Here is a 21,369-nt window from a genome sequence, read left to right as displayed (position 1 = left end):
CAAGCACCGGGTTAGGAACGCAGCAGAAGCCATGACAAGCCCAGGCGGCTCTCCCGACCCTTGGTGCCCCCAGGGGCCAGTTCCTTGCTCTCCCCGCACAGGCAGCAGCCCTGTTCGGAGATTGGACCAGCAGCAGCGGGTTCGAGCTGTGGATACCAGCAACCCAGATCAAAGACCAGGAATGTCTGGTCCTCCTCCTTCAGCCTTGCCCCCACCCACCACCCCCATGGAGAGCCCACCACTCCAGGCCTGGGCAGGATTCAGGTGGGCTTCTTCACTGCCCTTTCTGCCAGAGTTCCCCGAACTTGCCTGCCTCTCATCGGCCATATTTCCTTCACCCCCAAGTCAGGGCTGCACCAGAACCCTGAATGCCTCTCACAGTCTCAGGAATGGGGTTAGGTGGGATCAACCAGGTGAGGGGGTGAGTCCCCAAAATCTCAGCACCACTCAAGGCTGAGACCTAATTCCTCTGCTCTGGAGAGGAAAAAGAAAGAAACCCCCTGCCGGAGCAGGGGGACTGGAAGGATTTTTCCCCCTATGGGGAGGGATGGGGTATTCCGATGAATGTGGGTCGCTCAGGATAGGAACTTGATCACCAAACCCCAGGATACAGCTCCCCATCAGCAGAAGGGCCCAGAGATCGGGACAGGAAAGTTGGGCTGAGAGGGGGTTCCTGGAGGCTCCAGGCTGCTCCTGGACAGGGCTGCTACGTTTCATTGACCCCAAATGGTTCGGCCCCAAGATCCCAAAGAGGCTGCGGGTCGGGCTTCTGAGGTCGGGCCTGAACGCCTTGAGGAGGAGAAAGTGACCCGACTCCGCGAGCAGGAAATGCAACTGGCCGCTGGTGTCAGTTGCAGGAAATGCAAAGGCAGCAGGAGGTCCCGATACCAATCTGATCCCTGACAAAAGACTCAAATGACACTCGGCTCTGTCCCCCGGCGCCGCCCGCAGCCAGACCTTCGAGCCTCCGCGGACTCTCCCGCGTGCCTCTCGGACACCCGGGAAGCGATCTCCTGCGGCCGGGTGGCGGGGCCGGCCGGCCCGCAGGCTCGGGAGGCTGGAGACTGGAAGGGGTTGCATTTCCCAAAACCCGGTCCTGACGGCCCGAGAGGGGGTTCTGGAAACATCCCTGTGCTTTCTACTGTCGATTGCTCGCGGGCCTAAGTCCCAAGGGGTCACGGTCTCCCCACAGAAAAGGAGCCACCCTGTAATGCCCACACCAACCCGTCACCACGTGAATGTGGGGTCAGAACTCTAGCTCCCTAGACCTGGCCTGCGGGAGACTGCGGCCGTCCCAGGCCGAGAGAAAGTCCGGCGAGCCGTGTCCCCTCAAGGCCCCACTGTGTCCGGGGCGCGGGCTTTGCCCAAGTTTGCTGGGCGATGCCCTTCCCGGAGCCGGAGTTGTGGGCCGGGCGGGAGGGGCGCGTGATTGACAGACTGAACTACAGACTCATCTCTTACCTTAGGCCGCGGGCGCTGATTGGCTGCTCGCTGACATCCTCAAACCCGGCTGCTCCGCGCTGGGCTCGGGAGGGGGGCGGCTGCGGGTGGAGGTGCGCTTCTGACAAGCCCGAAAGTCATTTCCAACCTCAAGTGGACTTTGTTCCAACTATTGGGGGCGTCGCTCCCCCTCTTCATGGTCGCGGGCAAACTTCCTCCTCGGCGCCGCTTCTAATGGAGCCCCACCTGCTCGGGCTGCTCCTCGGCCTCCTGCTCGGTGGCACCAGGGTCCTCGCCGGCTACCCAATTTGGTGGTAAGACTCGCCTCTTGTCTGCCCGCGGCCCGATCTCTCCGCCGCGCCCGGGGAAGGTGGGGGGCGCTGGCCCGGGGGTGGGCGGCGGCAGGGCTGGGGCTCCTTTCTCCTTGCCTCTCTCCAGTCCCCCAGCCGCCCACCCCTCCTGGATTTCTGCTGGTGTCGCCTTCAAAATCCAACTCCTGGTTTCTCCGATAATCACCATTTTCCCTGCTACCCGCCGCAGAGGCTGGAGGACTTTCTCCGTCTCTGAAGGTCTCTCATTTATGATTCCGACCCACCACCCATCCCAATCTGAGGGTTGCTGAAGACCCTCCATTTGCTTGCAGTTGGGTTTCTGGAAATCTAGCGCTGTCCCTGGGGCGCAGCCACTCCTCTTCTCCATTTTGGGGTCTTCATGGGCAAAATCATCCTGTTTCTTCATTGCCACCCCACCTCCGCAGCGCCTTGGTCAAGAGATTTCCCCACAATAACCCCGTTTGCCTTCCTATTTCAGACCCCAAAAGCTTCCCAAAGGGGTCCCTGGGGCAGAGGAGTGGGGGGATTTCATCAGATCCTCCCCACTCTGCACTAGATTAATTTTGAGCTTCTGAAGTGAATATGGAATTTGCTGATCCGAGATGCCATTGAATTCGGTTGTATTCATTTCTTGCCTGACCATCCTAGCCAAAGGGGGGCTCCTTGAAAATGTAGTTGTCTGGGAGGGGTAGGCTTGTTGTTCTTTGACCAAAAACCAAATTCTCCATGTCACATTCGTTCCTTTTGGAAAACCGAGGACCGAGGAGAAAGGGAGAGGGAAAGGAGAAATCTGTCCCTGAGAAATGCGGATACAAAAGGCATTTTAGTAAATAAGGTTAGGGAACCGGGCACAGGGCTTGGGGGGCTGCGTGTGTGTGTGTGGAGGGACTGACTGGGGAATAAGCAGCCCTTTGGGAGCCCCAGCTCTAGGGAGTCCCCTTGTTTTCCAAGCCGCCCCATCTCCACTCCCTCCTTCTGCAGGTCCCAGGGGCCAGCGGGGAAGACACACTGAAACCAGTTCTCTAAATTACACCCCGCCTCTCCCCAGTCTCCAGCCCCCTGCATTCCGGAAAACTTTAATTAAAGAATCTTCCCCTCCTGGACTAGGAGAGACTCGGCCTGGGGGTGGGAGGTGAGGAGGAAGAATTTGGGATCTGTGAGGAAGAAGGGGGCTGTGGCCCTTGAGGTGAAAGTCAGAGGGAAGTGCCACCAGGGTGCAGTACTGCCCGCATGCCCCACTCTCCCTACCTGCCACCCTGAGCCAGGAGCAGAGCCAGGGGGATTTGGGGGCCACACCCTGAGCCTCTTTCCAGTTGTTTGGGGGTGGCAGCATTTGTGTCTGAGTGTTTGGGGCCCCTAGGAGGAAGAGAGGGAGAGGAGCAGGAGCAGGGCATAGCCAAGGGACTCTGTTTACAGGGTCCCAGGAGTTGGCCAGCCTGTCCTTCCCTGTGGCCTTGGGCTGGCCTGAGGCCTCCTGTACATAAAGAAGCCCACAGGATGGCAGGGGCAGCCAGGGATTCCAGGGTGGGGATTCTGCCAGACCCGAGGAAGGCTGCTCACTGGCCATTCCTGACCCTCTTTCCATGCCTGGGCCAAGGTCATGCTGTTCTTGGCCTCCTGTGAGGACCCTGGCAGGGGAAGGGTTGGAAGAGGCTTGGTGCCCCAGAGGTGGCAGGGACTGTGGGAGAGAGAGCAGGCTTCTTACCCTGTGGACTGGAGGAGGGCACTTCCTGGGGGCAATGCTGAGGGTAGGTGGTGGTGGGGTGTCGGTGTGTGATGATGTCTAGGGAGCATCTAGGTAGGGCCCACCAAGTGGAAAGAAGCACTGGGAAAACATGGAAGGCCAAGACATGGGCCACAGGTAATGCTAGACACAGGGGGCAGAGATGATGCTTTGTCTGAGCCAAGGAGAGATGTGTGTGTGTGTGTATGTGTGTGTGTGTGTGTGTGTGTGAGACAGAGAGAGAGAGAGAGAGAGAGAGATGGGGTGGGCAGGTTCAAGTGCACCCATGTGCTTGTCAGTGCCTGTAGCAGCCTGTGTGTGTGCGTGCACGTGTGTGTGTGTATGTTGTGAATCTAGGACCCTAAGACATGTGCTGTGCAGTAGTATGTCTCTGTGTGTAGGAGTATTTGTGCCAGAGACTGGAACACTGTGCATGTGGAATCGCGCGGGGTGTGCCTAGGGGAATCCTTGGACCAGGACAGGTAACATTTGTGTCTCTGCATACAAGTGTCAGCAAGGGGCCGGTTCTAGAATCCAAGTGTATATGTGTGTGACACACAGAGAGAAAAGTCTAGAAGTATCTTTGCCCGTGTAAAGGTTAGTGCCTGTTATGCTTGTGACGCTGTGCATGACTGTGTTCGTGACTGGGTATGTGAGTGTGGTGCCCGTGTGCGCGCGCGCACATGCTTTCACAGCAGTGTAAAGGGGAAGCCCCACAAATGTCTTTGTGTGTGATACCGGTGCTCGTGGCCCTGACCTGATTGTAAGTATGAGAGTGAGCCCTGTGTCTATAGCCGTGTGAGTACTGTGGCTAGGCTGGCTTGTGATCCTGTCCCCAAGTGACAGTGATGTGGCTGGACCCTTGGCTGTGTGTCCGTGGACGTGTTTGCAGATGTCTGACCTGTGGGTGTGAGCGACACCTAAGCTGGGGTGGATGTCGGAGATCTGTGGCCCCAGAGGGAAGGTCCAGCAGGAAGCCAAGGTTTCAGGAGGTGGCTGCAGGGCACAGCTGACCTGGGATCCCAACTGGGGTAGGGGAAGAATGTTCTTTGACGTCAGCTTGCTCTATCTGCTTGAGGACTGTGCTCACTGGCCCTACTCTCTGAGGGAGTTTCCTTTGATCTTGGGGTTGGGGTAGAGGGTGAGTCCCCTTCTTAGGGCTGGGACTGGAGAGTGGATGAGCCTCAGATTCCTGGTCCCACTCTGCCCCCAGGCAGTCAGATTCCAGGCCTTTTAGCATGGAGGCCCCGGTGGCCTGCCCTCTTTGGCCCACCCAGTACACACATTCCCCAAGAGGGATTTACAGGGGAGTCATTTAGCTGGGATTTCTGTCCTTGCCACCCTCGAGGAAGGAACCCCACCCCAGGAGCCTGCGCGTTCGGGCCCCAGTCCTGAGAGAAGGTAGACAGAAGGGGCTCAGACAGATGCTTCTGAAAGGAAGTGGTGTGCTCCAGGTGCTCCCAGCCAGGTAGGTGGGGGCACTGGAACAGGAAGCAGTGACAGCAGCCCTGATTTCTAGAATTCTCCCTGTCAGTTCCACTTAGTGCCTGGTGGAGAAACTTGTCTTTCTTCTCCTTATTGGGGGAAAAGGAACCTACCTTACTAGGGCCCAGCCCAGTGCCTGCTGCGTTCCAGAGCAGACACCCTGATGAAAGGGGCCTGGGCTGGGTGGGGTCAGCAACTCACCTCGTCGCTGTCACTGAGGACCCCTCGCTCCACCTGGCTTGGAACTATTTTCTCTTCTTTCACCCAGGACCACCAGCACACCCTGCCCGGAAGCTTGAGTGAGGGTGTTTTGCCCCGGACATGGGAGTGAGCTGGAAGACAGGCCTCCCGGGTTTCATTCCACCACTCTGACACATGCCCCACTCAAGGGCCTGCCCTAAGTCCTGCCTCAGTTTCCCCAGGTTCCAGATGTCCTGCTGCCTTCCCCATCCACTCCCACCCCCACCTGTCTCTCAGAGGCTTGTGAACATGTTCAGTCAAACCCCATGGGGGTCAGTGGGCTGGGCCCAGGGAGGCACCTGGAGACTGCGGGGGAGGAAGGCCCCAGGCCAGGTGTTAACACTTGTAACAGGCAGGAATTACAGCTGGCTGGGGCTGGGGCTGGCGAGGAGGAGTGAGGCTGGCTGGAGGCTGTTGATCCCACAGACAGACAGACAGACAGATGGGCAGATACCAGATCGGATGGCCAGGCTTGAGCAGGGTGGTCTCTCTTCTAGGACAGCCTTTGCCCTGGAGGGATGTGACAGGTGGGTAGAAATGAATGCAGGTCTTCTGGAAATGAGTTCATGGCCCTCCTGCCCAGTCTACCCCACATTGCGGGTGGGGCTTTGGGGTCCAAAGGGAACAAAATTGTGCTTGATCTGTTGGTATTCTTCTCATGGAATCACATTTTGCTTAAAAAGAAAGAAAGAAGAAAGCAGGTCAAACATTATAAGAATTCCAGGAGCCATGCCCTTGGAAAAACCTTCAATATGTTATGGGGCAAGGACGGATGAAGGGGCAGTTGTCAGAGAAAGTTCTCCCAGAATCTCGGAGCATTTTGTCAACAACTTTGGGGGCCAGAGGTAAACACTGGGTGGAGTCTGGGCCCTCTGTCCCTGAGCATCACCCCATTTCCCTGTCGGGGATCCTGAGGGTCTCAGGTCTGAGACTTCTGCCCCTAATTAATCCTGCCTGTGGGAAGACCTGGGGGAGGCGGTCAGAAGAGGCAGGAGCTGGACCTGGGTACCAGGTCCTTCAGCAGGTACTTGCCACAGTTGCCCTGGTGGCAAACCCAGGCAGACCCTCCTATACCCACACTCTCTGGTATCTGGGTATCTGCTCAGCCATTGAGAAGTTGGAAACTCTGAGGCAGACAGAGCTCCAGGTGGAAATCCCCAAAGAATAGATTCAGTCAAGCAAACATGGCCCATCCCACTGGCTGCAGAACTTCACGCTAATAGATATTCATGATACTCTGGGCAGATGTAGAACTGAGAAGGTGGCATGGAAATGGGGAGGGGGTAGCTAAGACACTGGGTGTTTCTCTAGACTTGGAAGAGCGCTCCTTGGTCTGGGTAGTGCACAAGGAACCTGGGGACCGGGCAGGAAAGGTGGTTTTTCTTAGAGGAGGCAGCTGGCAACCCCTTCCAGGGAAAGCACTGGGAAAGGTGAATTTTCTGGTCTTGGAATGGAACAGGGTGAGCTAGGCATCGAGAAGGACCTTTCTCCACCACCCCGTGGAAGCCCAGCTCATTCCAAAGCCACCAAGGAGGGATAGACACTGTCACCCCTCACTGGGTAGAAAGAGGAGGCTGCCTAACACCCTTATCGACTGGGCCATGTTCATGTCACATCTATATGTTCATGGCACCTGTATAACAGAAATGGTTGTTGCTGGGAGTGGAGAGGCCCCTGAGTTTACCACCAACTGACTGTGTGACCAGCGCTGAGTCCCTGTCCTTCATGTGCTTCAGGGCCCTACCTCCCTTCGGGCTTCCTTTCCCTTGACCACAAGGAAAGAAGAATCCCTTCAGCTTCTCAGCATTACAGGGCTCTGATAGAAGCATGGTCCTCCATGACAGATGTCACGTACCCTCTCTCTCTGCAACCTGTCTGCTCTAAACCCCAAAGTGGGCTGCTCTGCTGCCAAGTCAGCCTGCCTGCACTTCCAGACCTGTCCCAAACACTCACGTTCCTCCACAGCTAGGCTGTTCCATTCACATCCGGATTCTTCATGTACTACCGGGGGGGGGGGGAACAACTCTCCACGCCTCAGTTTCCCCATCTGTCAAATGAGTCTAGTGAATGCCTCCACCTCACAGGGTTGTGAAGATCAAATGAGAGAACACACGCGAAGCTCTTAGAATGATGTCCGCTATACAGGAAGTACTGTGTGTGTGAGCGCTATTTTCACCCCCTGTCTGCAAATTATTGGCTCATTTAATTCCTGGATCCAAACTTGCCTCTCCCAAAGAGCCCTCCCAGACTTGTCTTCCTTGGTTATTTTCGCCTTATCTTCAGAACCAGCTTGCCCACAATGCTTGGTACAGGTGACCACAAGCCTGTAGCTCTATTCTTCAGCTGAAGGAGTGTGGTCAGGCTAACTTAACCTCAGCTCTTCGCCTGCCTAGGAAGAGTGGAGCAGGGTGGAGAGGGTACTGGATCCTCCCTGGTCCTCCCCTGACCCCACAGTCTGCCAGGCTCTTGTGGCTGCCGCTCCAGCTGAGACCTGGAGCCTCCTTGGGCTGGTCCGGGAGGGGTGGGAGGCAGGTTCCTTGGGGAGTGGCACCCAGGCTGCTGGAGCAGCCTGAGCTGAAGTTGCTGCTCCGGGAGCTGAGGATGATTCAGAATGTGATTTATAGACGGAAGGCAGAAAGCTTGGCTCCTGGCAGAGGCCTGCTGCTTAATTACATTCTTGGGGGGTGGGGTGGAGGTATGCGTGGGGCTGCAGCAGGGGAAAGACTTCCACCTCCTCCTGCCACCTCGTCCCTGTGCTGTCCCAGCTCCAAGCAGGGTCCTTCTTTATCCTGCTGCCAGAGAGGGAATTCCCCATTCTCAGTGAGAGACCAGACAGAACACAGGGAAGGTGGGAAAGAGGGAGGAAGCCGGAGGCTCCTCTGGGACTCCCCTTGGCAGTCTTCAGGGAGTTGGGCTGGAGAACAGGATGCTGGGAAGGATCACTGGGTCTCCGCCCTGCTTCTGGGCAGGTGAATAGCTAACCCACCTGGGCAAAGTGTTTCTAGAATCTTCCAAGTGTGGCAACTCTCCACTTTCCCTTGCTGCCTCTAACAGCCTTCCTTCAAGTTTGTATCTCTTCTGTTTCTCAGTCCCCAGTGGACCAAGGGGGCTGGACATGGAACCCTGAGTGTGGGTGTTAGGTAGCCTGTGGTATGCGAGCACAGTGGTGACCTCCAGGCAGGCTCGGCCTTGTACCAGAGGGGAAGAACTCTCCTGTCCCCATGTTCAATTATTATCTCAGGGAGCTATGACAGTTTATCTGGCTCAGTCTGGATGGCCAGTGGGCACTGCTGACAGGCAGGTCCCAATCTGTGAAGTTCCTCGCTATGCTGACCTCTGCATTTCCTCTGTTACCACTGACCAGGGTGGGGACACCCTGGTACTTCTTCAATCCCCTACGGCCTGTGCTGCACTTTGAAACCCAAATGCTTCACTTCTAGTTCCTGAGGCTGGAAAGGTGTGCGGCAGGCAGGAAGGAGGTTGCTGAGGCCGGTAGCATCTATTTATCTGTTTTCAGTTGGGTTAGTACAGCCGGGAGGAGTTGGCAGGGGTCAGGATGGGGACACTAGACAGCTCTCTGGTTCCCCCTGAGGCAGGCCTGCTCAAAATGGCCTCATTATGTGTATGGAGGGAATTCCAGAAATGTCAGGCACACCCATACGTCTAAGGGAAGGATGGAGACCCAGAAGTGTGCTGGGAGACCAGAGCGGGCAGCTTGAGGAGTGGCGGCTTCCGGGCAGGAAGTGAGGGGACGTGAAACCCGATTTTGCCACCAGTTATGATGTGACATTAGGTGACTCCCAGCTTCCCTGGGCCTCAGTAAATAGGGGTGCTGGTCAAGAACTTGTACCTCAAGATAATCTCAAATCTGTGTTCTGTCACCCAGTCCTTTAGATTATCTCCTGGGGTGGGGGTCATTGAGAGCTGATCTCAGGGCAAGGTGGAGGTGTGTGGGTGCAAACCACTAAAGCTTGTGCCCAAACACTAGTGAGGTTATGGATGAGCCGATAACCTCCCTGGGTCTCAGTTTTCTCATCTGTGAAATGGACCATAGCAACACATACTCTCTGCCTGCAGGATTGGTAACAGCTTCAGGTGGAATAGTCTTCATGGAAGTACTTTGAGAATGGTCAGTTCTTTCCAGAGAAGTAAGTATCATTGCTACTACTAAAAAGAGGAGTAAGAACCAGCCCCTACTTGGAGAGGGTGCTAAGAATAGACACAGCAGGACGCTTCAAGTTTCTGAGCTTGAGGAGTTGGTTTTTCCAGAAGAGGAGCAAGAAATGGGTCAAAGTGAGGAGTTCTCTGCCCCTTCTTGGAGGGTTGTAGGGTTACGTGGGGAGCACCTAAGAGAGGGAGCAGAGGCCTCAGGTTTGAGGCCAAGAGGTCTTGGGGTACGACTGGGTGATAGTCAAGGCATAGGGCTTGCTGGACCTCCTAGCCTAATGCAGAGCCCACAGGCCTGCTGGGCTGAGCCAACACGGAGTGGGTTTTCAACCAGGGATGAGGGTGAAGGGCAGCTGGGGGGCTCTTTTGAGACCCGAGGTCGTCAGGAAATCCTAATGGAGGGGATAAGGCCAGCCAACCCAGAGAGGGACCCAGGTCATGGCCTCAAGTTGGGCTGGAGAAATTGGGAGGCCTGAATGTGCGTCCGTGCGCTGGGAGGGGGATGGGAGCAACAGGACCCAGCGCCCAGGTCTGAAGGAGGGCCTTTCTGCAAAACCTGCCCCTGGGCACGGAGTCCCACTTATCTACCAGAGCCAGCTGGGCCAGCGAGGAAAACCAATCTCACAGGGCCTGTTAGGAATGCAAATAGGGGTTTGTGTCAGTGCAAGTGAACAAGCATCCCGCCTCCTGTCCAGCTCCTCACCACTTATCTCCATCACGGATTTCTGAGGGTGTCACTCCCTTGCTCTAAAACCTCCTGTGGCTCCCCACTTCCTGTCTGGCACTGAGTCTCCCTATGCTTTGGCCTATACCTTCCTATTCAGTTGTGCTCTCCATAACCCTTCTAAAGTCCCCTAACATCTCACTTCAACAGGAAATACTGTCCTCTGTGCTTATTCATTGAAATTCTTCCTCCTCTTCTCTCTGACTTTGAAAGGTTGTTGAACTTGGTCTCCAGGTTGACCAGGGGTCAGGCTGCTCTGCTCAGCTCAGGCCCAGCGTGACTCAAGTCATGTAGCTCCCAGCTGTGAACTATGGAGGGCACTTAGGAGGGTCACCCAAGTCAAGGGGACCTTTGACCTGGGCAAGCTGCTGTCCCGGAAGCTGAGATATTTCCATAATCTCAATTCCCCTGGGTTTCTTTCTTCTACCCCAGCTACATTTGCAGATTTTCAATTCATGTACTAGTTTTTATTGGCTCACACTATGTTAGATGTCCAAGCCCTTAGTCTGAAGATTCCAGTTGGCAAGACTTGTTTCTCCACCCAGAAATAGGTTGGTCTGTTTGTCACCCATGTGCTATGTGCCAGTCTATCAAGCTCTGGAACCTAAGTCTCTCCATCTTAGAGATGAGGAGTCACATCGTGTAGCCTGTACACAGTAAAGGAAGGTTCTGAGTCCATGTGTGTGGGGCCCAGATCCCTTTTCCTTCTGCCACCATTCAGGCTGAGATGGATTTCTTACTTGGGGTAGGAATTTGCTTATTCATATAGTACCTTATTCCCCAAGGGATACTTTTGAGGCAAGATTCTACTTGACCTTCAACTTCAAGGCTGCTACTTTGGGTTTATGGATACTGTTTATGAACCTCTAGCAGGTTTCTTATTTGGGGCTATGCACTAGCCACGGGCCAACTTTCCACATGTCATACGCTGCCCTCTAGGTGGGATTGTGCACTGCTGGCAGTAGTAGCCATGTGAATATTTTGTTGCCCTTGGAATGAAGAGGGGGCGCCCTTGGTCAAATCACGGCTTCCTGGACCTCTGTTTTCTTTCCTGTGAAACAGAAGGGAGATAGAGCAAAGGACCTCCAAGGGGAACCTCCAGCTAGAAGCTTCGTTATTCTTCTTGGTTCTTTTGGCCTCTTGGTGTCTGATCTCCATCACGCACAGGTCGGGATTCACCTGGAGAGAATCATCTTTCTTGCCCAAGTCCTGTTCTCATCCTCACCTCTCTGATAAAGCTGATTTTTCTCTTGACTTTTACAATTTGCCATGCAGCTTGCTTTCTCTCTGAGGAGCCAGTGTGCTTTCTCCTCTCTGCTGAAGCATGTCTACGTCCTGGCTGTTGGAAAGCCACAGCCAAGTACATTGTTGGCTTCTCTGTGCCTGGCCCGTACGTGGTGGACACTCGATAAATATTTGTTGTTGGTGGATTGAATGTTTGCTGCCAGCTGTGTGTAGTCTTTCTGGAAAGAGGCAAGGCACACAAGAATTTAAAAGCAAAATTTTTTTTTTTTTCTCTATCAAGGAATTGGCTTTGATGGGACGATTGGGGGTTGGGAGAGTTCCAGCCAGTTAGTTGCTTTATCATCTGTCAGCGTTCCCCACGATCACAGAAACCTCCACCTCAGGGGAGTCACCATCTTTTTTTTTCCTCCATGATCTCCTTCATTCTAAACCTAATCTTCCTCCCAGTCTCTTGTTTCTGGCCAGTGAAGGTTTCTTCCCATCCCCTGATTTCCACCACGCCTGGTTCTTCCCACCTTCCTTTGCCTTTAAAGCTCTTGCTGGTCTTCTGCAGGTGACCCAGGGGTGCCCAGGTAGCCTTCACCCTCTCTCCAGGGGGACTGCTCTTGCTCTCAGCAGCCATTGTGAGAATTGCTATCCTGTAAGGCTGAGGAGTGGGGAAGGAGGAGGAGAGCAGAGGGAGCTGGGCCCAAGATCACTGGACTCGATAACCTGGCTTCTCTGCCAGCCCAGGTCCTTCTCATTGGCGATGCCCTAGGAGGAGCCTGGGTTAGGCCTGGGAGTTCCATCTGCAGTTGGAGCCTCAAGGAGCAGCAGAGGAGAGCACCCAGCCAGGAGGCCAGGCCAGCTTCTGCCATCCACCCAGTAAAGCTTCTCACCTCCTCTCTGTTTCTGTCCTTGGGTAGTGCCCTGCAGACTGCCCCACCGGGCCTCTTGACTTCAGCAAAGAGAATGTCTAATCTCAAACTGGATGGTCCTCCATCTTTACCAAAGCTTCTGCAGGAGAGATTCTGGAGTTTTCTGAGGATGGAATCCATGACCTCAACACAGTCCTTGAAATACTTTTTTTCATATACTGGGGATTGGACCCAGGGCCTCAGGCCTACCACTGGGCTATACCGCCAGTCCTTTTCTTTAAATTTTATTTTGAGGTAGAATCTCACTAAGTTGCCCAACCTGCCCTCAAACTTGTGATCCTCCTGCCTCCACCTTCTGAGTCGCTTGGATTCCAGGTGTGCACTTCCTTACCCGGCTGAAATCAGCATTTTCCTTTCCATTTTACGATGAGAAAACTGAGCTTGGAGGTTTGTCCAGGGTGGGATGGAGCAGGGGTGAACAGACTGTGGGATCTCCCCACATTTCTATTTTCTAACATGAACTCTGCAGAGAACCTTCTAGGTGGTTAACTATTTTGCCAAGATAGGGGAACAGAACGTTTTTTAAACATTTTATCCAAATATGCACAGGTACAGGAAAGCACACAACTCTGAGTCCAGGTCAGTGAGTCTGACAGAATATATTACGTTTAAGTTCATTAACCTGACGTGAAACTTGAATGTTGGACACTTGGTGAATGAGCCTTGCTTTAGTAGTCCCACCCCAGTGCCTACACGTGTTCCCACCAGGGCTGGGCACTCAGATGGGAAAGCAGGTTGGGCCGTCGCCTGCCTGACCCAGAGTCCTGGGGGACTATTGCTCTCTCCATTGCCGCTGTGTGGTCTGACATCCCTACCATGGCAGAAGCCCAGCTTGCCCATCGGCAACACTGCCAGCCAGCTCCCTCTCAGCTTGTGGTCACTCTTCCCTTCAGGTCCCCTTCTTGTTAACCTTGAACCTTGTCTTGCTCATTATTAGCTGTAAAGGATCTTCCCCCTTCTTTGGTCAGTTTTGTCATTTTTAAATGATCTAATCAGAAATGCATTTAGGTAGCAAATATGACCATGTTGTCCCCTGCTCCTCAGGCTGGACTCCAGGCCCTGCACCATCCCGCCCCTGCCTGACTCTCCCCAGCACCGAGCTCACCCCCCAACTGGCTTTCATTTACATGGTTAACAGCGTGGGCTCCCGGGACAGCAGTTCTGCTTCTGTTTTTATAGCTGGGTGACCTTAGCCTCTGCGAGCCTCAGTTTTTCTGTCTATAAATTGGGGATCACGAGGGTTACTGTGAGGATTAAAGGATACAACACGCATGAGACAGACAGGGTCTGGCGTCTACACATAGTGAGTAATCCACCATTTGCCATCATTAATCTGGTCGTACGGTCGGCGTTACTCTTGTGCTGCAGCTCAGCTCCAGGCCTTTGCCCTGGCCCTGCCTTTCTCTGGAAAGGCTCTCTGGACTTGGGTCCATTCTTCAAAGCACAGTTAGGTACCACCACCTCGCTGTATCCTTCCTTTAGCACCCAACCCCAGTAGAGCCCCTCTCAGGAGTCTCTGTTCCATTGACTGGACTTGAGTCACCCGCAAGCAGGACCAAGTTCTCAATCATCTCTGTATCCACACCACTAAGCACAGCATGTGGCTCATGGCAGGTGCCCAAGGACAGGTCCTGGGATGAAAGGACACTGTTGAGAGTCACCTGATGGACAGAGGCTCCATCTTCCTGCTCTGGTTTGATTTCCAGTGCCTCTTTGAGGTCTTGCACCCCTGGAAGAGGGACTGGTTCTTGTGTCCCTAGTGACCTCCTCAAGGGTATCTGTCTTGTCTGCCTGATGAGAGGGTCAGCCCCTGGGGTAGGGATTCTGCTTGTGTCTGTGTGTTCCTGGTGAGCCTTGCATGTCGACCCACGTGTTGCGGGAACAGAGTCCTCCTGTCTGTAGGTAGGTTGGCCCATGAGTTAGGCTCCTTCCCAGGAAAGCTCTGGGGCAGGCTCAGCTGGTTCCCACTGACTGAACAGCATCTCCTCACTCCACAATCTCCGAGTGGGCCCAGCCCTGAGCTTCCAGCCTCTGTGCTTGGGAGACAGTGTGCTCTTCCAGAAAGAGGGTGCTCTGGGCCCCAAAAGCTGTGGTGAGAGTCTCAGATATGCTACCATAACTCTGGAATTTTGCGTGGTTACTTAAAAATATCTGAGTAGGGGCCTGGGGTTATAGCTCAGTTGGTAGAGTGCTTGCCTTGCATGAACAAGGCCCTGGGTTCAATCCCCAGCATCGCCAAAAAAAAAAAAAAAAAATCTGAGTGACCAATTCTTCCTCTACAAAATGGGGGTAAAAATTGTAATATCAGGGCAGTTGTGAGGATGACCCAAAGTCACTCACAAGGACTGAGTGGAATGTGAGTAGTCAAGGGTAATCTGAAGGTCATTCCAGTGTAGCGAGGGCTATGCCAAGTCGCTCTTCCAGGCCAGGTTTCTGTACAGCAGGAAGATCTGAATTCTTTTCAAAGCCATCCGATTGATGTTGATTTGTCTCAATAATTCACCTATCTGAGGACCGAAGTGGGGGAGGGGCGTGGGGCAGGAGTCTGGTGATTCAGTGGGGGCACTGGCCCGACCTTGTGTCTGGTTATCCTGTTTAACCAAAATACTCACAGGGGCCTCTGGTTCTTGGGAAGGGAAGGGTAAATCAGATGTGGTGGCTTCAGGGATTTTTACTGGGGTTCTGAAGACTGGTCTGTGCAGGTTTAATATGGTTCTAGTTAATGGCTGAGACACTGGCCATTTCAGCCCTGCTGAGCAGAGTGAGTAAGACTGGCGGGGGTTCCTGGGAGGCCCCGGTCATTGTGTACATCCATCTTTCAGGCAAGAGGGGCCTGCTAACCTGCAAGCAGGAATTTCATGGGAAGGTGGAGCGCGTGCAGGTGGATGGCTGAGAGGCACCTTCTGTAGACACCAGCTGCTCTCCTGCAAGATGACTAAAAATATTTTTTTATTATATAATACTTGACACTCACAAGAGTAAACACACCATATATAGGATATAAAAACAAGATGAAAACTTGGACCTTCCCAGTCCTGAAGAACCAGAACACCTGCATCTGTCCATGGGCTCCTCCTATCCCAGCCCCCACCTCCTCCCAGATGTGACCGCATCCTGAAGTTTGCACTTTTACTCCTTTACTTAAGAGTTCGAAATAAACATCCCAAAACTAATACTAGTTTTCCCAGATAAGAATGCCTAACTGTATTTTTCATTTCACTTACTTTTAGCATTGAAAAAATAGAGTTTTGGGGCTGGGGTTGTGGCTCAGTGGTAGGGCGCTTGCCTAGCAGGTGTGAGGCACACTGGGTTCGATTCTCAGCACTGCATATAAATACATGAATAAAGGTCTATCAACATCTTTAAAAAATTTAAAAAAAAAGAAAAGAGAAAATGGAGTTTTCCTGTATGTGATGTTCTATGATTTGCTTTTCTCTCTCTGCATTAGAGTTCTAAAGTTTTGCACTGTTATTGCATCTTACTATAGTTCCTTCATTTTCACAAATATATAATAGTCCATTATCAGAATGTTCGACATCTGTCCAGTCCATGTCCTGTCCATGGATATGTGTCTCTCAGCGCACTTGAGGGAGAGCTGTCCCTGCCTAGAGCAGACCTGTGGGTCATGGGGTGAGTGTCCCTCTTCACTAGTAGATGCCACACTGTTTTCTAAATAGTGATCCCATCGTTCCTCCACCTGGCCATGACCTTCCCAGGATTTTTCAAAATCCAGCTCAGAGCTGTCATCATCCTGGGTCTCTTCCCAGCCTCACTTCTACTCCCCTCCTGGCTCTTCTGCACACCTTTTGGGCCAGAGTGTGACTTGCAACATCAATCCCATGTAATCCTGCTGAGAAAGGATTCTGGGGTCAAATAAATTTAGAAATTGCCACCTGCTCCTGGGAGCCTCTTGGCATTTACTGCACTCATTGGAATTTCAGTGGCATGGAGGGGCTTGCTGGGGTGACTCTGTTTTTATTTGTTTAACCTGTTTTCCAAAAGTGTGAAGCCCAGAGCCTTTTCTCCAGCTTAGGTATCAACTACTACCCATTTGGAAAATGTGATGCAGAAGGTGATCTTGTCTTTTTCATGTTTTACTTTGTCCTCGTGGTCTTACTTTCTCAGCAGCCAGGCTGTGGTTCTTTCGACTTTTTTTATTCATCCTATGTGAACTAGCTCAGTCCAGAGCCCCATCCTAGAGGGTTCTGAGCTGGACTAACGAACACAGACCTCATGCTGCCACCCAGTCCATCAGTCATCTAGCTGGCTCCACCAGGAGGCAGTCAGGAACTGAGGACCGCTCAGGCCCCGCTGATTTTTGCACCCGGTGACTTGAGGCTGGCTGGCCAGTATCAGACCCTCTGCAGAACAGAGGTGAGGTCAGTGGGCAAGAGTCCCCACCAGGTAAAGATGCTCATGAGCTGAAAGATCCAGAGAATCTAGGGGAAGGAAGCTGGACAAAGAAGGAATTGCCAGGAATCTGTAGACTGACTGGTCTACTGAAGGTCTGACTACGTGAGAATCTGTTAAGGTGTTGAAGTTTTTATTCTTCTGGTCTCCATAGTGGTATAGTTTCTGCTCACAAAGGGAAGTCTGAATTCCGTAGAGATTTGGAAGAACTCCATCTCATAGCTGTTGCCTTGGCCCCATAGGATGACCTTAGTTTGTGCCCTGCACAATACGTAGGCTGGGTCCATAACCCCAAGGGTGTCTTCCAGGCTGACAGTTTCCTGTCTGGGGGACTTCCTTCAGGCCCACAGATGGTCCCCACTTCACGGCCTCATCAGTGGGTGCTCAGGCGCTGGCCTCCTTCCTTCTTTGCCCCTTGTGTTTTGCACTGCACTAATGTCTCCAAAGTGCCCTACTTCTTTCTTTTCTCCAAGGGCATGAAAATCTCAGAATACATCTTTTGAGGTCTTGTAGGCTACCCATTCCCCATCCTGCTCTGTGTCCTCCGCCTCTTGGTCTTTCTAGCTCTATCCACATGGTTATAAGCTGGGTGGCCCCTGGCTAACCTCCTGCTGTTCTGTGTCCATGCCCGGCTTGGTAGAGCACACCCTCCTCTGGGTCCAGGTCTTTGTTATCCCCGTGATGTTCAGTGCAGAGCACACAGTGGGTGCTATATAAATGCATTCTGCTGGAATGAATTGGCCATCACCAGAGCGTGGAATCTATACCAAAAAGCAAAAGAGCAATGGTACAGAAATGTGGGCTCAAACTCTACCTCTGCTTCCTGACTTGTATTCCCTTCCGAGCCTCAGTTTCCCCATTTGTGAAGGGGAAACAGTATCTATCTTCTGTACTTTTGAGAAGACCAAACAAGGTGCTGATTGGGGAAAATCTGCAATAGGGAAGGTGCTAGAACAGGGTGTCAATCCCCCTGACCTCTCTTAGGAGCTCAATGCCCACATTGATCAACATCTGCTGGGTTTGGCATCTTGGAAAAGGTCTCAAGAACCCCTGGCCCCTGGAATTCTCTGTGGTCACTTGAATTTATGTGTCCTGACTCAAATGCAAATCCCTCCAGCTGTCGGAGAGAAGTCTCCTCTTCCTCTGAGGATGCCTTGGTGGTAGGTCTGGCTCTGAGACATAGAGAAGCAAATGCCAAGTGGGAAGATCGGTGCCCACACTGAAAAGTAGAATGATCAATGGGCAGGGTCCCCAGTGTTGGGGTTTACAGGGCTGATAGTCCAGTGGACAGCCTGAGCAGCAGGACAGACCTGAGTGTCTCAGACCTTGTCCCAATAGAAATCACCCCAGCAACACCATCTCCCAGATGCATGACCCCAGACAGGTTACCTCTCCTCTCTAACCCAAGTCATCTGTCAAATGGGGATAATAACGTTACTGGGTTCTTTGGCTAATTAAAGGATATATTCTAAGTAAAGTGCTTTACGTGGTACCTGGCACGTAGTCAGGCCTCAATAAATGTTAGCCATTATCACGAATAACAACCATCCTGAATGCCTAAAAAAAGACATTTTTTTAGCTATAAGTAAGGTTCCCTTACTCCCTTACTTATAGCTGAGTTTAGTAAATAATTTCTTCATGACCTTAGTAACTACTGTCTACCCAAACAAATACACCCATATTATCTTATTCACCACAGAGTATGTACCTGTAAAAGCATTCCCCTGGATTTCATTTATAGCTCTGAGTGTCTCCATAAAGGTGCCCCCATTACCTCATCTACCCTTGCTTTGTGGGCACCTCCTCCTGTCTGTGGTGACTCCCGCCTTCCCTCAGGCCGGAGTGATTCCTGAGGGAGCCTTAATTGGCTAGTCTGCACTGATATTCTGCCCCTCGTGTTGAAAGTATGCCCATTTGTACAAAAATGGGTAATTAAAACTTTGATTTTAAGTGTGTGTGTGTGTGTATGTGTGTGTGTGTGGGGGGGGATGATTTATCTTTTCTACACAAAGTGCGTTTGCCCCAGAAGAAAGGCCTACCTACTTTTGAATGAATGTGACTAAAGATGAGACAGAAAACACAGAAACTCACTGTGGCGCCAGCCCTCTGCTGGGACGGTCTTGTTGGGATGACAGTGGGCAGAGGTGAGGCTGTGGGAGGTAAGAACCCACTAGAAGGAGTTGAGTGGACAGGAAGGGCTCAGCAAGCAGAAGGGACCATTTTCTGGTTAGCCAGAGGGAAGAGAAGGTCTTGAGGGGTGAGGGGAGTGGCTATGGGCAAGGAACTGAGAAAGAGTGGAACCTCAGTGGGAGGAAGCCCTGAGACCTTGAACCCCAAGAGCATTTGCTGGCATCTTGCAGATCAGCACAGTTTCTTAGAACTCACAAGCAGATAGGTCCCACTGCATGGCTAAGAAAACAGGGTGGAAAAAATCAGGGAGGAGGGAAAAGAAGGTCTGGAGAACCTGGAGGAAGGGAAGATCAAGGGCCTGAGCAGGGGGTCACCAGACAATGCCTTGGCCTGGAGGAGGAAAGGATTTCTTTTGAGACGTATTTTTTATCTTGTCCTTCTAATGGATGTTAGTGTGCATTTTGTAATGCACATAAAATATGAGCACAGAGGCCCCGTGTATGATTTATACCTACGTGTATGTAAATGAGGGGCATGCCCAAACACTTTTTTGCTCATGTGCTGCTGATCAAAAACATTTTGCTACTGTGGCTGTAAAGATGGAGACAGAGAAGCCAGGAGAAAGAGGACTAGAAAACACCAGGGGTTGGAAAAGGAGGGAAGGGCTGACCCTGGCTATTTGGAACGGATGCAGTGGTGCTGAGAGCAGGGGAGGCAGGCAGAAGAGGCCTGGCTTAGGACTCAGGTGTGGGTGGGCAGGGTCCCAGTCTCCTCTGTGATCTCGGGCGGTGCTTCTCAGCCTTGCCTGCTCCTTAAAATGGAGGGGCTGCATGTACCACCGGGCGCCTAGACCCTTTAAGTCCGCTTTGCGGGTGGACATTCCTTTTAAGCTCGGCAGAGACATTCCCGTGCGGCCTGGGTTGAGAACCAGGGACTGGCCCCTCTGCGTGCTGGAATAATGACGTCCTGCCGAATACGGCTCCTAATAGCGGCTGAGTGGTGGCTTGTACAGCCCAGGCACCTGTGACAGGGAGTCCCTTGAGAAGAAAGGACAGAGGGTGGGAATGTAGGGACAGTGCAGAGGAAACACTGCAGAGGAACTGGCGGTAGGGCCCGGGGACTAATGAATGGGGGGTGGGGGTGGGGCGGGGGTGCGAAGGAAGATGTTTAGGCTCGCTCTGGGGAATGGGGCTGGGAGGGAGGGCAGCCAGCGCTTTGAACTTGCGTGGAGCCTCCCTAAGGAGGGCGGGGGAAGTCCAGGTGCCGGGCAGGGCTGCCTTCACCTGCAGGTACCAGCGCCGTGGGGGGACGAGGCGCAAGGAAGACCTCCTGGGAATGTGGTGGAAATACCCACCTTGAAAGGCAGGGAGCGGGAACGTTGCCCTGAGCGCCGGCTGTGGCACGGACCCCCATCGGCCCGCCAGCCCCTCCGCCGCCACCGCGGCCCGCGGTCTCCTGCCCGCATGTACCTGCGGGGCTGCTGGGGTGGGCCAGGGGCCCTAGTGGTGCCCAGTGCGCCACGATCCCTGGGTGCCCCGCCACTGGGCTACCGCCCGAGGCCACGGGTTCCAGCCTGAGGATTCCATTAGAAGTTCCTACAAGTGAGTTGGAGGTTTTTTTTGTTTGTTTGTTTGGTGTTTTTTTTTTTTTTTTTTTTTTTTTTATGTCCTTCAAAGTTTTGTTCGGAAAAGCGTTAATCAGGGCTGGAGATGTAGCTCCGTGGTAGAGCTTTTGCCCAACAAACCTGGAGATCCTGTGTTCAAATCCACAACACTGCAAAAGTAACAACAACCACCACTAGAAAAATAGGACAAGGAGCAATCATATATACGCTTTCTGGTGCAGGTTTTCAAGGCTTTTGGCAGTTTTTAAAAACATATTACTATAATCTCTTTCCTCTGAATACATACATGTGGGCGCACACATGTGCACCCGCACATACGCAGTCTGTTTTGCCGAACAATTTGAAAGTTAATGATAGTGGTGAACCCTGCATTTCCCAAATGTAGGGATGACCCATGACCACATGGGATCATCATAATCAATGAAATTATTAATGATTCCTAATAATTCAGATTTCCCCAGTTATCCCCAATATCGTTATAGCTAGGATGTTCAAGCCAGGTTCCAATTATTTGATTGTTATATCTCGATTTCACTTTAATCCTGAACATTTCTCCCTGTGCCCATACACTTTAAAAATGACACTGGTGGTTTGAAGGGTTGGGGTGTTTCAGAATGTCTGCCTTTCTGAATGGTCCAGCTGCTTCCCCGTAGCCATCATTTAATTTGTCCCTCTATTCGTCACGTGTCCTGACAACTGAAGGTGACCTCTCAGAATGGGTTGGAGTCAGACCAAACGTCTTTGGCCAGTGAGCTTTGTAGGGGGTTGGGTACCTCATGTTGCATCACCTCTATCCTCTTGTCACACTTCTGGGGGAGGTTTTTAATGAGCTAGTTTCCTGGACTCCTCCCCAGATGGTCTGGTCCGGCAGGTCTGGTGCTGGAGCCCAGGTGTCTGGATTTTTCAAAACCATCCTGAGTGGTCTGGCTTCT

At 52.6% G+C, this 21,369-nt stretch overlaps 1 protein-coding gene across 1 annotated transcript in view; it reads left to right on the top strand.

Moving 5' to 3' along the window:
• Window positions 1–1,495: 1,495 nt before the first annotated feature.
• The window catches only part of Wnt3 (Wnt family member 3), a 41,462-nt gene continuing 21,588 nt past the window's right edge, over window positions 1,496–21,369 (top strand). The window contains exon 1 of the mRNA XM_047542790.1: window positions 1,496–1,754. Within this exon, the coding sequence (XP_047398746.1) occupies window positions 1,675–1,754 (80 nt within the window). The 5' untranslated portion in view covers window positions 1,496–1,674. The remainder of the gene's footprint in view (window positions 1,755–21,369) is intronic.

Source organism: Sciurus carolinensis, chromosome 3, assembly GCF_902686445.1.
Source record: "Sciurus carolinensis chromosome 3, mSciCar1.2, whole genome shotgun sequence".
NCBI lineage: Eukaryota > Metazoa > Chordata > Mammalia > Rodentia > Sciuridae > Sciurus > Sciurus carolinensis.
The sequence above is the reverse complement of the archived record's forward strand: the minus strand, read 5'-3'. Positions and strand labels throughout refer to the sequence as shown.